The sequence below is a fragment of the Microtus oregoni genome, unplaced genomic scaffold, assembly GCF_018167655.1.
Source record: "Microtus oregoni isolate MIOR12 unplaced genomic scaffold, Mior012 000016F_ref0000370, whole genome shotgun sequence".
NCBI classification, from domain to species: Eukaryota; Metazoa; Chordata; class Mammalia; order Rodentia; family Cricetidae; genus Microtus; species Microtus oregoni.
This window is the reverse complement of record NW_024543075.1, coordinates 17665346-17681012: the sequence shown is the minus strand read 5'-3', so window position 1 is coordinate 17681012 and position 15667 is coordinate 17665346. Positions and strand designations below refer to the sequence as shown.

Genomic DNA, 15667 nt, shown 5'->3' with positions numbered 1-15667 from the left:
TAACTTAAGCAAATCAGTCCTCTCTGAACCATCTTGAAGTGCGTTTGTAAAATGGGGCCGTGCTCCTTTATGTAAAGCCAATGTGACTAAGAGTGTAAAACAGTAAGCTGGCACGAACTGGTACACAAGCCAGGGACCGCAACGCCTGCCTGTACTCTCGCGACTTTGGGGGTGGGGATAGGGGAAGAAATATAACCAGATTCGCCACAAGATCAAAACTAACCAGGGCTACAACATAGACGCTGACTCAAAAGTCAGAAACACCACACGGTAAACGAAGGGGGCAGACTGGGCGGCCGTGGATCTGGGCCGTCTGCGGGCAAACAGCAAGCTGTCTGGCAGGCCAGCAGACGAGACGGCGACGCGAGAAGAAACAGGGGAGGAAAAAGGAGGGGAAAGAAGAGAGGAGGTAACAGGGCCCGCTCTCCAGGCGAGGCGCCAGCGAGAGGCCCAGACCCGCGGGGGCGCACGTCGCCTAGCGGGCGCAGCAGTCCCGGTGGGGCACCGAGACCCAGCAGCGGCAGAGACCGGCTGGGGGGTGCTCGGAGCGCGGCTGTAGAGCCTTGAAGGCCGGACCGGGCGTCTTCGGTTCGTTAGGAGTTTCCGGGCCGCCGACACCTCCGAGTCCCGGCTCCCCCTCCCGGGCGGTTAGGGACAGAAGTCCAGGCCTCCAGCCTCTCCCCTAGGGGCGGGGCCAGGCGTACGAGCCAATGAATGACCGCCCCTGGGGCCCCGCCCCGCCCCCGCCTCCGGAGCCGCGGCCTTCGCGGAGCACCCAACCGCCCCTCGCCCAGGCCCGGGGCCGCACGAGCGCCGAACCTTGGGCTGGTGAGTGCGCACCCCACCCCAGGGCCTCAACTCCAGCTGGCCTCCAGCCCGTCCCTTAGCGCTCGGGTCGCCGAGCCAGGCTCCGGGGAGTGACTCAGCGCGAGGAGGGTGGCAACTCGCGGGAGCTGGAGATTCGAACTGTTCAGGGCCCTGAATACCGGGATGAGTGGGGTGAACGGGTGTCTTCCGAGCTGGGCCTTGGGCAGTGCCGGAGCGTGGGGCCGGGCTAGGGTGGATGGGAGAGGACTAGACTCGGAGCCTGGACAGGGCGGAGGAAGCCACGGCTGCACCGCCTTGTCTGGGCCGGGGCCACAGTGGGGGTGGGGTGGGGGTGGGGGGCGGGTCCTGAGCCTCTGATCCAGCGCCCCGCCTCAGGACACCAAGATGCCTGGAGAACAGCAGGCAGAGGAGGAGGAGGAGGAAGAGATGCAGGAGGAGATGGTGCTGCTGGTGAAGGGTGAGGAGGAGGAGGGTGAGGAGAAGTATGAGGTGGTGAAACTCAAGATCCCTGTGGACAACAAGGAGGTACGTGTTACACCCTGATTCCACCCCCACCCTCGAACCTGTGCCAGGCACAAGTCAGGAATCCTACCCCTCACCTTTTCCTGGATCTCAGATCTGGAATCTCAGGATTAGCAGCCAGATTAGCAGCCCATCCTTCTGCCCACTGTCCCGACCTGATCGGAGATGTTTTGGCCCACCGTGAGAGTCAGGCGCCGTGCTGAGTGTTGCATGGGGACACCAGGCTAAGTGGTTTCGGGCTCCTTGCAGCCTGATGTCCATGAATTCACAGTCCTGGATCCTGAGTTCAGATATATGGGAGTGGGTGAAGGCCAGAGGTGGGAGCATAACTCAGACTCAGGAGGGAAGATTGGCCGGGCAACAGTATCAACAGCTTGCATAGTTTATGGTGTGCCAGACGCTATTCTAAGCCCCTCCAGTCTGGTTTGTTGGTATATTGACTCCATTTTACAGGTGAGGAACTGAGGCACAGGGCAGTTGGTAACTGACCTAAGATCTCAAAGTTAGTAACTGCCCCAGACGGAAAGAATGGCCCTTTCAGAGAAGAACTACGAGCCAGTGGTTCCCTTGTCCTGCAGCGTGACTCCAGGTAGACTGGCTGGCAGGCCATGCTGGGAATCTGGGTTTTCTTCTGAAGGTATCGTAAGGCTTTAAGGACATCAGAAGGAGTAGAGCCTGCCATTCGAGATAATTTAATTGTCACCAGCTATTTTGCCTCCCAGAGCTGCCAGGACCCTGGGCTGTCCCAGCTGCAGGGCTCCCTGGGGTTTCAAGGCCCACCTTCCCGGGGAAGTTCTAGTACCCTCTAGTGGACACGGTGAGTTGCTGGGAAAAGGGCCTGTTCTCTAGGCCTCTTCCACTCTAAATTAACTATGAAGCTGTTTTTCCCGGCCTTCGTGGCCTGTATCTTAGCACAGCCTGCCTTTCAGGCCGTGCTGGTCCTGCTGACATCTTTGGTCTGTACATTAAGGGCCTAAGGGCTCTAGAGCTTAGGGTAGACTTCCATCCCCGTCACCCACCTACCTGCTGACAAGTTCCTGGGCCTTGTGAATTTTTCTTGTGGTTCTAAGGCTTGACAAAGGCTTTGCATGTCTATATTATAGCCTGGCCCTCTTCCATCGAGACACGGTCTCAGTCAAGTGGCCCGGGTGGGCCTAGAACTTGTTCTCCAGTGCAGGCAGGCAGTCCTTTGACCTCAGCCTTCCTAGTAATTGAGTGAGATTTCTGGCCTGAGCAAAGCTACTCGGCTTTTCTCTGTGCCTCAGTTTCCTCATTAGTGAAAGGGAAAGCAGAGCAGTGTTTACGTCTTGGAGTTGTAAGGCCTGAGTGAATGCCGGAGTTAGAGCTGCGTCTCACACATAGCATTGGGGAAATAGTTCTGTATGTTTTTCTTGGTATGTGTGGGTGAGTGGTCTGTGTGGAGGTGTGTCCCTGTGCGTGTGCCAGAGCGGGGCCAGGATGGCAGGTGCCTGCTCTCTACCTTAGTCCTTTGACAGGGCCTCTCACTGAACCTAGAGTTAGGCTGGTGGCCTGCAAACCTAGCTAATCTCCCCATATCCTCCCACCACAGCACTTGACGGGTGCACGGCCCAGCTATTAGTTTTGTTGTTGTTAATTTGGTGTTTCTGAGACAGCATTTCTGTGTGTAGCTCTAGCTGGCCTGCAACTTGATCTGTAGACCAGACTGGTCTGAAACTCCTACCTGCCTGCCTCTGCCTCCCGGGTGTGATTGAAGGTGTGTGCACTATACCTGTCTCCAACCATTTTATTTGTTTAATTTCTTTGAGAGAGAGAGAGAGAGAGCGCGAGAGCACACAGACCCTCATGAGGAGGTCAGAAGACAACTTGTGGGAGTCAGTTCTCTCCTTCCACCATGGGTTCCAGGGACAGAACTTGGTTCTTGAGGGCTACATGACAAGACAAGCCTTTGTTGCCTGCTGACCTCCTCCCTCGTTTTTTATCAAAGGCTTTTTAGGGCTGATCTCAGGTTGGATAGAGTTGAAGGCAAACTACCCCAGGCAATGGAAAGGCTTCAAGAGAGGGTATGTGCACTTTAGAGGCCTAAGTGGGGAGGTGACAATTCGTGGAGGAAGGACAAGAGCAAAGGGAGAAAATGAACTAGAAAGGTTTCATTGGGGCCAAAGCGTAAAAGGTTCTAAACACAGCAGGGTAGCAATTTGGGCATGCTGTGTTCCATCCTGCTGAGACGTGGCAAGTCTTAAGCCAGTCAATGAAAATAATCGGAGTTTCTATTCAACAGAATCTCTGGCTGGGGGTGGGGTATGTCAGCGCCTAGAGTTCTTGCCTCCATGCAGAAAGTCCTGGTCCAGCACCACATAATCAGACATGGTGGCGTATACTGTGGTTCCGCTACTAGGGAAGTAGAGGCAGGAAGTTCAGAAGTTCAGGGTTGGGGCCAGAGAGATGGCTTAGTGGTTAAGAGCACTCGCTGCTCTTCTAGAGGATCCAGGTTCAGTTCCCAGTGCCCACATGACAACTCACAACCAACTGTAACTCCAGTTCCAAGAGGTCCAGTGCCCTCTTCTGGCCTCCATGGACACCAAACATTCAAGGCAAAACATTCAAGCACATAAATTTTAAAAAGTTCAAACTTATCTTCAGTTATATAGTAGATTTAAGGCCAGCTTAAGCCTACATGAAACCCTATCTTTAAAAAAAAGTAAAGTAAAATAAAACCAAAACAACAACAACAAGAAGCCAGCCGGGTATGGTGGCTCATGCTTTTATTCCAGCCATTGGGAGGAAGGGGAAGACAGATATCTGTGAGTCTGAGACCAGCCTGGTCTACAAGGTGAGTTCCAATGTAGCCAGGGTGATTTTAGAGGAACCCTATCTCAAAACAAAAACCAAAATAACAATTATAAAAATCTTGTCTGCTAAGGCTAGTGGCCCGTGTTGAAGTAGCAGCAGCAATAAGAGGAAAGGGTGTTTGGGTACCCGCTGAACTAGCTGAAGCTGAGACAGAAAGTCCAGCCTGTAAGTAATGTCAGGGGGCAGTCAAATCCTAGCTCTACCATTTGCCTACTTTGCCTCAGTTTCTCCAAATGTAAAGTGGGATAACAAGAGCAGTGAATGAGCTGGCACGGTGGTAGTGAATGCCTTTTTTTTTTTTTTTAATTTTCTCAAGACAGGGTTTTGCTGTCCTGGAACTTGCTCTATGGACCAGGTTGGCCTCAAACTCAAAGATCTTCCTGCTTCTGCCTCCCAAGTGCTTGGAATAAACGTGTTTGCTACCACCACACTAACCGGTGGGTGGCGAATGCCTTTAACCTCAGGATTCCAGAGGCAGACACAGGAAGATCTCTGTGAGTTTAAGGCTGGCCTGGTGTACATATCAAGTTCTAGTACAGTCTAGACAAGAGACCCTGTCTCACACAAACAGAACAGACCATCAAATGTCATTCTGGAATCAGGGTAAGTAGATTAGGAGGAAGGTGGGTTGCTAACAAGATAGCTCAATGATTTGTTATGTGGCCTCCCTTAACCGCTTTTCCTAACGTACACATTAGCTATCTCAAAAGTGCCTTCCAACCAGTGTGGTAGAATCTACCCATATTCCTTCCCAGTTCTAGGGAGGCCAAGGTTGGAGGATTGCAAGTTCCAGGCCAGTGTGGGCTGCATACATAGCTTGTGCCCGTCTGGGGGTGGCATCCAGTACCAGCAGACTGTCACCCCGTGGCCATTCCTTGTTGAGAGCAGGCCTCAAGGGGCTGTGGCTGAAACTGCGGGAAAGCTGGGCATGTTAGGTTCAGTCCCCAGGCCTGTAGGAAAATGGGCCGCTGCTACACTCAGAATATGGAGTAGTCTTTGTCTGCCTGTCCAACTCTGATATGTCTGAATCTGAAATCACATTTATTTGTGTGTGTGTACAGTGGGTACCATGGTATGGGGGTACCAGTCAGAGAACAACTTTACAGAGGTTGGTTCTTTGCTTCTGCCAGGTGGGTCTTAAGGATTAGATTCAAGTCAGGGTGAGCAACAGGTGCCCTTACTAGCTGAGCTATCTTGCTAAGTCTGATTGGAACTCAATAAATAAATAAATAAATAACCAACCTATCTTGAAGGAGTAGAAAATATCCCCTCCCCCACCCGCCAAGAAGGCTATATGCACAGTCTCACTTTCCCGAAACCCTGGAGTGCTTCTCTGTGTCTTTAGGACGAAGTTTTGGCCGTTACACTGAACGCTCAAAGCTCCTCAGTACGCTTGTCTTCTTTCTAATTGCCTAGCGCCCGCCTCGTGCCCAGCTGATCCTGAGTCACGCTGTGCAGTTCAGCCTACAAACTCGTTCTTAGCCTTCCACCTGTATTCTCTGGGTGTAGCTCTTTTCACGTCAGATTAGACTGCTTAATTTTTACACTTCTTATTTATCGAGATGGGAGTCTTGCTATGTATGGTCGTAGGCAGGCTCTGAACTTGTGACCCTCCTGCTTCAGCTTCCACACGGCTAGGATTACAGGTGTGTGCCATCACTATCCATTACAGGTGTGTGGACTTAATTTAAATATGTTTGAAGATCATCGGGGGCTTGATAAAGTGGGATTCTTTGTTTCTGCAAAGCTTGAGGTGGAATTGAGGTCTTGTGGACTAGGTGCCACTGACCTGTATGCCTATGTATTACCAGCATAAAATGAGGATTTAAAAAAAAGTTTAAGATTTATTTTTATTTTATTTTTTTTTTTTGGTTTTTCGAGACAGGGTTTCTCTGTGGCTTTGGAGCCTGTCCTGGAACTAGCTCTGTAGACCAGGCTGGTCTCGAACTCACAGAGATCCGCCTGCCTCTGCCTCCCGAGTGCTGGGATTAAAGGCGTGCGCCACCACCGCCCGGCTTAAGATTTATTTTTATTTATGTGTACAAGTGTTTGCTTGCATGTATGTGTGCACCACATATGTGTTGTTCCAATAGAGGCCAGAAGAGGGCAATGTAACCCCTGAAACTGAAGTTTCAGATACTTGTGAATTACCTTGTGGGTTCTAGGAACTCTATCCAGGTCCTCTGCTACAGTGGCCAGTGCTCTTAATCACAGAGCAATCTCTTCAACCCCTAAAGGAAGATTATGACTCACATCTTGGGTGAGATTTAAGATTTAGGCTGTCCTCAAACCCTGTATAGCTGAAGAACCAGAATCCCCCTGGTTTTCCTGCCTCTACCTCACAAATGTTGGGATTAAGGGATGGAGTCAGCTGGAATTCACTGTAGAATGGAGGCTGGCCGTGAATTTCTGATTTTCTGTCTGAGTGCTGCTTACAGTGGCATGCCACCTTGGCTGGTGTCTGTAGTGCTGGGGATTAGGCCTCGGGCTTTGTGTCTGCTAAGGAACAACTTACCGACTGAGCTACAGCTCCAACCTGAGCTTGTATATTTTTCACAGTGGCTGGGCTGTGGGCCACATCCTGTAGCCTTGGGGTGGTGTTTTATACTTTGTAGGAAAGAGGGAGATTTTGACTAAAGAGTTTAGGGCAGGGCTGGGGAGATGGCTCAGTGGTTGGGAGCATTGCCTGCGGTTCCAGGGGTCCTGAGTTCAGTTCCCGGCGGCCACATGGTGGCTCACAGCCATCTGTAAAGAGGTCTGGCGCCCTCTTCTGGACTTCAGGCATACAGACAGAATGTTGTATACATAATAAATAAATTTAAAAAAAAATAAATAAAGAGTTTAGGGCAGAAGACAAGCTGCCTAGGTGACTTCACACTTCAGATGTGAGGTTAGGATCGTATCATGGCTAGGAATGATAGACCAGAGTTCAAACCTTGGTTCTGCTATTTATTAGCTATATGGCCTTGGGTAATCAATTGATGTCTGTGACTTATTTCTTCATTTATGTGACAGGGCTGAAGTCTCTAGCACAAAGGATTGTGAAAATCTCATTAGCTTGTTTGGAGACAGGGTCTCACTATTTAGCCCAGGCTGGCCTTAAGCCATGACCCTCCAAGTGCTACTAGGATGGTGGTTACCTCTCCTAGTCTTATTCACGTCTCAGGGAGCTAGACTCAGATCATTAGCAAGATTCCATTCCAGTGCCCAAGGCCCCTCCTGGGATGGAGATAATGATAACCCGTGTTTTTCCCTTAGATATACATATGACACTATTTAATTTCTGAATTAGTAAGAGTTCAACAATAATAGCACAGAACTATAACTGTATACTGTAATAAAATGGGAAGAATTTCTTTCTTATAAGTCCAAGAAGCCAGTGTGAGGAAGTGAACTTAAAGAAGGGTGCTGGGGAAGGATCTAAAGGAAAGGCCATCCCCGCATTGATCTTATGGTGTCAAAAGCAGGGCAAGGGAGAAAAGCGACCCTGGGTAACTCAGACTGGATCCCTACAGCGTTTACTTTAACATGGAAGTTTTCTTGGAGGAAGGCAGAGACTGAGTGTGAAGCGTCTGTCTGGCCCTGGCTGTGAGTTCAGGGGAAAGCTGTTCCTCCCCATTATCCCTCGGGTTTTGTCAACTTAGTCTCTCTGAGCCTCGCGTTATTTGCTGTCAGGGTGGTCCCTGGGATCCCTGTACTCAGCAGGTGGAGGTAGGGGAAGCAGCCTGAGCTATCCAGAAAACAAATAAATAAAAAATAAATAAGCAGATTAAACCTGCATGATGGAACACACTTGTAATCCATAGTCAGGAGGCAGATTTTGTCCATGAGGCTAACCTGGGCTACACATTAAGATACTGTCTCACCTGACTGAGGAGTAACAGGAAGATTTACTGTAATAGTATGCATGTTGTCAAAGTCTGACATGGGGCTCTCGACTACAGAAGCCCCTTTTGGGTCTACATTTCATGACATACACCTGCCATGGATGCTGAAACTTTGAATGGTTTCAAATCGTGTGTGTGTGTGTGTGTGTGTGTGTATTTATTTAGGTTGTTGTTGAGATAGGTTCTTGCCATATTCCTCAAGATGGCCCAGAACTGTGATCCTCCTACTTCAGTCTCCGGGGTGCTGGGATTATAAGAGTGCTGTCATACCTAGCCTGTGTTTTCTCCTTTAGGTATATACCTATGATACAATTTAATTTCTAAATTAGGCATAGTAAGAGTTCAACAATAATAATATAGAATTATAACAATATACTGTAATAAAACTTGTTTTAAACTTACAAATTGTTTATTTTTGAAATTTTCCACTTAATATTTTCAGACCATGATTGACAGATGGCAGCTGAAATTGGGGAAAGTCAAGCTAAGGGAGAACTGTTGTCATTATTAAAGCCAGAGTTCTCTTGGCTGATTGCTAGGTCCCCACATGGTCATGTTGTAGCTTGAATTCAAAGCCACTTCCTTTTTGATTTATTTTTTGTTTTGTTTTGAGATAGGGTCTCATTATGCAACCCTAGCTGGCCTGGAACTTGCATAGACCAGGCTGTCCTTGAACTCACGAGAGGCACACCCGCCCCTGCCCTCCAGAGTGCTGAGATTAAGTCCTGTGCCACCCCCACCTGGCCCCAAAGCCAGTTTCTTAGGATAAAGGACTGGTGGTCTTCAAGTTGCTCTTCTCCAGCCTGTGAAAGAGAAGGTCCTGTTCTCTGTCACTTACTGTTTCTTGTGGTGTTTCCTCTTTAAAAAAGGAGGGTGTTGGACTGAATATAGGAGAGGCAGCACATGGCTTATCCTATGTGCCAAGTGATTATCTGATCATGAATTAATGATTTTTTGTTTGTGTTTATTTATTTATTTATTTAGAGATTAGGGTTTCTGTGTGTAGCTTTGGAACCTGCCCTGGAACTCACTCTGTAGACCAGGCTGGCCTCAAACTCACAAAGATCCGCCTGTCTCTGCCTCCCAAATGCTGGGATTAAAGGCCTGCACCGCCACCTCCCGGCTCAATGCCATCATTAAACTGTGAAGTGGGTAAAAGAAACTGACATCCCACTGGCTCCACTTTCTACTAGGTTCCTGGGCTTTGGCCAAATAGTCTCTTTTGTCAGTCGCCTCTTCACTGGGCTCTGGGTTCTGTCTTTTCTCCTTCGTTTTGGGTTCCTAGAGAGAGCATGTTAACATGTGTGAGCTAGTCACTTTCCTGAGGAAAATTCTCAGAAATCCCTTATAGTGAGTGGTTCTCCATCCCAGCCCTCCCCGTGGCCAGGGCCCTGTTTCCCTCCTGTAACTTGGCCCTGTCACAGTGTCTTCCTAGCGCCCCCTACATCGGCAGCATTCTAGCAGAACCAGCGGTCTTAACTCTGGTCCTGTAAGCAGGATTCTTCCCAGGGCTGGAGGAAATTAGTAGCCAAGCTCACTGACACTGCTGTGTCACCAGCACCAAGGTTTTGAAATAGGGTCCCCATATGTAGCTCAGGCTGGCCTGGATCTCTTGATCCTCCTGTCCCACTGCTGGTTTTTCGGGCACCTAGCACTTTTTATTTAATTGCAAATCCCCAGTGCCGCTTAACTCTATAACCTAGAATGTGCCCAATAAACTTTATGAATTAATACAATTAATACAATGCCACCCGACATTGTGATGTATTAACTCTTTATGTAAGGTGCACAACCACGGAGGCAGTGGTTTCCTATTTTACAGGTGGAGGAAATGAGGCTCAAAAAATTTGCAGTGTGCGGGAGACCAAGGTTTCCGCTGAGGCCTCTTAAGGCTGACCTGTCCTCCCTCTCCCTGCAGGTTGCCAGCCAGATGCCAGCGCCGTCGGTCGACCCGGCGCGGCCCCACGCGTGCCCAGACTGCGGCCGCGCCTTTGCGCGCCGCTCCACACTAGCCAAACATGCGCGCACGCACACGGGCGAGCGTCCCTTCGCGTGCACGGAGTGCGGCCGGTGCTTCTCGCAGAAGTCAGCGCTGACTAAGCACGGCCGCACGCACACGGGCGAACGACCCTACCAGTGCCCGGAGTGCGACAAGCGCTTCTCCGCCGCCTCGAACCTGCGGCAGCACCGGCGGCGTCACACGGGCGAGAAACCGTACGCATGCGCACACTGCGGCCGGCGCTTTGCGCAGAGCTCCAATTACGCGCAGCATTTGCGCGTGCACACGGGCGAGAAGCCTTACGCGTGCCCGGACTGCGGACGAGCCTTCGGCGGAAGTTCGTGCCTGGCGCGCCACCGACGCACGCACACGGGCGAGCGCCCGTACGCATGCGCCGACTGCGGCACGCGCTTCGCTCAGAGCTCGGCGCTGGCCAAGCACCGGCGCGTGCACACGGGCGAGAAGCCGCACCGCTGCGCCGTGTGCGGCCGGCGCTTCGGCCACCGTTCCAACCTGGCGGAGCATGCGCGCACGCATACGGGCGAGCGGCCCTACCCGTGCACGGAGTGCGGCCGGCGCTTCCGCCTCAGCTCACACTTCATCCGCCACCGTCGCGCGCACATGCGGCGCCGCCTCTACATCTGCGCGGGCTGCGGCCGAGACTTCAAGCTACCCGCCAGTGCCACAGCCGCCACGCCCACCGAGCGCTGCCCGGAGTGCGAGGGCAGCTGAGGCACGGCGGGGCAGCGAGGGCCACTTGGGATTTGCACCCGAATGGCTGCTTCCACGCTTGCACCTGGGTCGGGGTGCTTTGGGACTGGGCAACAGGGAGTGCCCTGTTGGGATCCCTAGAAACCGTGCCCCATCCCCAGCTACATTCCCTTGGCCCTTCTGAGTGAATAAAGTATTCTATCCTCACATCACCGGTGCCTGTAAGTGAGGTGGGTGGCAAGGGGAGGAACACTAGGTAGGGAGCAAAGTGGGGGTATAAAGTAGCCTGAAGGGATTCCGGGGACTGGGAGACACACACCTGGCTTTGGCTCAATCTCAGCTCTGAAAAGAACCATAAACAGGACATGTTCATGACATGTTCTACAGCCTTGGGGGATCAGTACGACAAATGGGGATAGGGTTATGTAGATATAAGAACTCACTTACGTAAGTACATTAACTTTACCCACATTTATTTAGGGTCTAAGTGGACTCATATACACCAGGCAGGTCTTTCACTCTGGGGAATCGCTTTCTGCTTCCTGAATCCTGGGATTACAAACTTGTACCACCACGGCTGGCCCCAAACCTCATTTTATCTTCACTTTTGCAGACAGCTAGTGAATGGCCTAACAGACAAGGAAATTAGCGATCCCATTCAGGTGTTCACCAGAACCATGATGGGAAAGTAGGCAGTGATTCAACCCTGGGGTGTGTGTACATGCGTCCATATACATTTAAAAAAAAAAATCTTGTAGAGGCTCTGAGTTCCAAGAATCCATAACTCTAGTTCTAGGGGATCTAAAGCTCTTGTCCGACTTCACGGACACCAGGCACTGACATAGTACACAAACACACATGTAGGCAAAACATTTATACACATAAAAAAAGTTTTGGTTTGTTGCCCAAACTGCCCTCAAACTTGGATCCTTCTGCTCTGGGTAAGTGCCAGGTGTGATATCTGAGTCCAAGGCCAGCCAACCATACATAGTGAGATCTTGTCTCAACAAACAACAAAAAGACCGCCGCAAAGAAGGAGCAGAAAGTGCTGCTTTTCCCCTGTGGCGTACACCTTTATTTCCATTGTAACATTTTTATTCATTTGGGAATATCACACAATGCACCCTGTTTACACTCATTTCCAGTTCCTCCCAGGTCTACCCTCCAGCCTTGTGCCCTCACCACAAAAAGAAAAAAAATACATCAGGTCCAATTTGTACTGCCCACTCAATACTCACTGGAGCATGGCCAAATGCCCAGCGACCGGCCAGCCCCTTAAAGATAACCGAGTCATTCCCCACCTCCCTCCAGAGGCCATCAGCTGTGAAGAGCTACACTCCAGCATCCCTGTCAGAAGGCTCTATAGAGCGAGTTCTAGGGCAGACTCCAAAGCCACACAGAGAAACCCTGTCTCAAAAAATAAAACAAAACCCAACAAGATTCAGAGGGTTTGGAAATATAAAACAAAGCAGTTTAATGATGACTTGCTTTACCTGGGAAGGCAAGAGGGGCAGATAATCACTACTATTGCTTTCTCTGTGTGACCCTGTTTTGGGGAGGCAGGCCTAGCAGTCTCGGGAAGTGGGGTGCCTTAGGTTACACACCACATAAATCATTCACTCAGTACCACCTCGCTGCAGAGGAAGAACAGAATTAGCCAGGTGAGAGGGGTGGGTGGCCTTTACTTGTATCAAGGGACCAAAGAGGAAAGGAAGCTGTATTCTGCACTCATCAAAGCCTTGTGGCCCACATTTACTTCCGGTTCTCTGCTTTTGTAAGCCTGCTTCTCTGAAGGCCCTGAGATGTTCCACCTAGCCACCCAGGAAAAATCTAGATGTTGTTGTCATGTATCATTTTATTGAGAGAAAAAAGACCAGGAGATTATTTTTTGGAAACTAGGGCATCAGACCTATGACTCAGTTAAGAACGGACTAGAACGAGTCCATCTCTGCTGTTCTGACACTGTTTCCTAGGTGGAGGCCTGGCTTTGCAACTCAGAGGTAGGTTCTGCAGCCCCTACAGCCTGGTTTTCAGGGATGGCCCCATGGGGCAAGTCTGTGTACTTGCAGGCAGAACCTCGGGAGAGATGGACTGGGTAACGACGTCGGTTGGTGTCCATTTTGGCAATTACTGCTCGAGGTAAATCCACGCGACAACGGGCTGCTAATGCCACCAGGTAGATGAGGACGTCGCTGAGCTCCTCTTGAAGGGCTGCTCGTTCCTTTGGCAGCCAGGCTTGAGGACCAGGCTCTGCATCAGACTTCCACTGGCTGGAAGAACGGGACAGACACACAGCTTGCTAGCTGAGCTGGCCTGTCTCCAGTCTATCAAGTATCACACTCCCAGAGCCCAGAAAATCCCACCAAGGACATCTACCTGCCTGTGCTCTGGAGGAAGCCAGGTGGGGTGGGGAAGAAGACTTAACAGGTAACAGCCAAACCCCGTGTCTCCACCCAAGCCCAGTGGCCAAGAGAGCACTGTTGAGATGCTTGGGGGCTCAATTCTACCGTTCTCTAGCCGTAGCTGCTGCCCTTCCACACCAAACCCCAGGCCTAAGTCAGTGCAGAAGCTGAATTTATCTTCATGTCATCTTTACCCACTCATCTCCCACCCAAGGCCACTTCACCTTTTCTGTTTGCGGTCACTGCTTCCTCGCACACCACCCGCCGAGTCCCCAGATTTTCCCCTTCTTGATCCTTAGGTATCAACTCAGGTCACTCCCTCAGATACCCTCCTGTCCACTCCCAACACAGCTTCGTAGGTAGCCGAGGCAGAACGCCCACACCACCAGCCACTTCCTCTAGAGTGCTGGGATTACATCTCACACCATCACACCTGCCTCTATTTTCCTCTGAACCCTGGCCACAGTCACAGATCATTTGAAATTAGCTCCTGATTATCAGTCTCCTTCCACTAAGACCGGAGTAGGCCTGGTCCAAGGCTCCGTCTAGGTTTACACCGCCTGTTCACTAGTCTGCTCCACCCCATCCTCTCAGACATCCAAGTGCCCTGCAGGCAGAGATCTTTCTGTGATTCCAGTTAGATCAGGCCTTCTGTCTGGACGCCATCACCTTCTAGCGCCAACCTTACTTGCCTGGGTTTGTCTCCCACAGTTCCTTCTACAAAATGCTTCCAAGGCCATCATATACTTGGGGGCGTACCGGACAACAAGAACAGACACAAGATCCCTCATACTGAATTCGTCTCTCAGAATTTAACTTGCCCTTTCTTGTCTCACTATTTTTCTTTCTTCAACAATTTAGCTATTGTTCAGGTATGTGTGCAAGCACCTGGGTGTCTCTATGAACTGTGTATATGCAGGAGCCTCCAAGGCCAGAAGACAGTGTCAGGTCCTCTGAAACTGGAGTTATGGGCGTTATGACCGGCAACAGGGGTGCTGGGAGCGGAACTCAGCTCTTCTTCAGGACCAGGAAGTGCTCTGGAGACCTCAGCAGTCCCTTCACCACCTCTGTAAGTGGGAGCTCCCCACCTGGCTGGCCACAGGGCAGGTCATGTTTTGAGATTCCTTATTCTCAGCTCCACACAGAGGTAAATGTTAGTGACCGTCCTTAGACCTAGGTCGGCTTCACTGCTTCTGCACCTTCTCTCCCCGGAAACTGGGCACCTACAGGGCTGGGACCCATCTGTCACCTTCATGTCCCCAGCAGTAAGGCAAATAAAAGCCACCACTGTGTTTGAGGCTCAGGTACATGCTACCCTCCCCAAATCACAGCCCCTTCCAGGAAGCCTCCCATCTACTCACAAGAGTTCTGCCAGCTCGCCCACTTCTCCCACCAAGGCTAGGAGCAGGTTCCGAGGCTGGTGGAACTGCTCCCAGTCCCGTTCAGCAGCAAATTCTGCATGGAGACGTCGGCTGGAAAGAAAGAAAGGGGTGGGGTGTTAAAGTCAGGGTTAGAGGGCGAGGGACAAGATACACGGCCCTGGCAGGTAGCAGGTCAGGTCTTACATATAGATGGGGCACAGGACTAGGATTCCCACAGTCAATTTTCTGGATGTTCTTAGGAACTACCTCTTTGTTTGCTTGTTTTTTGAGACAGAGTTTCTCTCAAGCTTTGGAGGCTGTCCTGGAACTAGCTCTTGTAGACCGGGCTGGCCTCGAACTCACAGAGATCCGCCTACCTCTGCCTGGGATTAAGGCGTGCACCACTTCGCCCGGCAAGTTACTACCTCTTAACAAGACTTGTTCTTATCATCTGGAAATGAACGCTACATTTTGCCTCACTCTTTATTATCCCATCTTTTGCTGCTACTTCTGCCGGTACCCTACCTTAACGCCCCTATCTTCGCACGCCTAAGTTCAGCTAATCACCGGATGCACTTTTGAGGCGTCCCCTGGGAGCCTTCCTTGATATTCTACAAGAAATAACGTCTCTGTAATTTCAGCCTCCCCTGTCCTACTACCCCTCACTCTTGGGTGCAGAGATACTATCAGACTTCCGTTATCTCCCCAAAGTTGGACAACTGGTTGGTACTACCATGCCCAGGGGCGTCACCCATTTCCCCCGGCTTCAGATGTGCACCGTGCAGATGGGGTTTAGCTAGGCTCGCCAGAGGTCCGTCAGGAGGACCCCGACGAACACGAGCGTGTTGTTCTTGCAGGCCACGTGGAGAGGACCGCCCCACTACGACAAAAGGGTCTAAGTCTCCACCCGAGGCTGGACAACGACTTGCTTACATGTCCTCAAGCGTGGGCTCCGGGCTGAAGCTGAACGGGCCGGCAACAGCAGAGTTTTCTTGCCCCGCATCACCGCTCGCACCGCCACCGGCTTGGGACATTCCGCCCACCAGTCCCCGCCGCGCCGCAGAGAGCAAACCCCGCGCCACGTTCGGAGTCGCCTCCAGGGTCCCGACCAATCCCAGCGCCTTG

General features: G+C 51.2%; 2 protein-coding genes across 2 annotated transcripts; one reads left to right on the top strand and one right to left on the bottom strand.

The window, feature by feature from the left end:
* The first annotated feature begins 228 nt into the window (after positions 1-228).
* On the top strand, positions 229-10986 carry Znf771 (zinc finger protein 771). The gene is made up of 3 exons (XM_041666124.1): positions 229-828; positions 1204-1353; positions 9988-10986. Exons 1-3 carry the CDS (start codon positions 715-717, stop codon positions 10798-10800), a joined length of 1077 nt encoding a protein of 358 aa, XP_041522058.1. The 5' UTR covers positions 229-714; the 3' UTR covers positions 10801-10986.
* An 842-nt stretch (positions 10987-11828) lies between these two features.
* Dctpp1 (dCTP pyrophosphatase 1) lies at positions 11829-15667 on the bottom strand. The gene is made up of 3 exons (XM_041666705.1): positions 15476-15667; positions 14543-14653; positions 11829-13049 (listed from the first exon to the last, which is right to left on the bottom strand). Exons 1-3 carry the CDS (start codon positions 15574-15576, stop codon positions 12749-12751), a joined length of 513 nt encoding a protein of 170 aa, XP_041522639.1. The 5' UTR covers positions 15577-15667; the 3' UTR covers positions 11829-12748.

Excerpts from the sequence above, each read along its gene's own strand:
- Znf771 (XM_041666124.1), top strand. The coding sequence starts at position 715 with ATGACCGCCCCTGGGGCCCCGCCCCGCCCCCGCCTCCGGAGCCGCGGC. Across the intron at positions 829-1,203 it reads GAGCGCCGAACCTTGGGCTG|GACACCAAGATGCCTGGAGA; the intron begins GTGAGTGCGCAC and ends GCCCCGCCTCAG. Across the intron at positions 1,354-9,987 it reads TCCCTGTGGACAACAAGGAG|GTTGCCAGCCAGATGCCAGC; the intron begins GTACGTGTTACA and ends CTCTCCCTGCAG.
- Dctpp1 (XM_041666705.1), bottom strand. The coding sequence starts at position 15,576 with ATGTCCCAAGCCGGTGGCGGTGCGAGCGGTGATGCGGGGCAAGAAAAC. Across the intron at positions 14,654-15,475 it reads GAGCCCACGCTTGAGGACAT|CCGACGTCTCCATGCAGAAT; the intron begins GTAAGCAAGTCG and ends CTTTCTTTCCAG. Across the intron at positions 13,050-14,542 it reads GGCGAGCTGGCAGAACTCTT|CCAGTGGAAGTCTGATGCAG; the intron begins GTGAGTAGATGG and ends CCGTTCTTCCAG.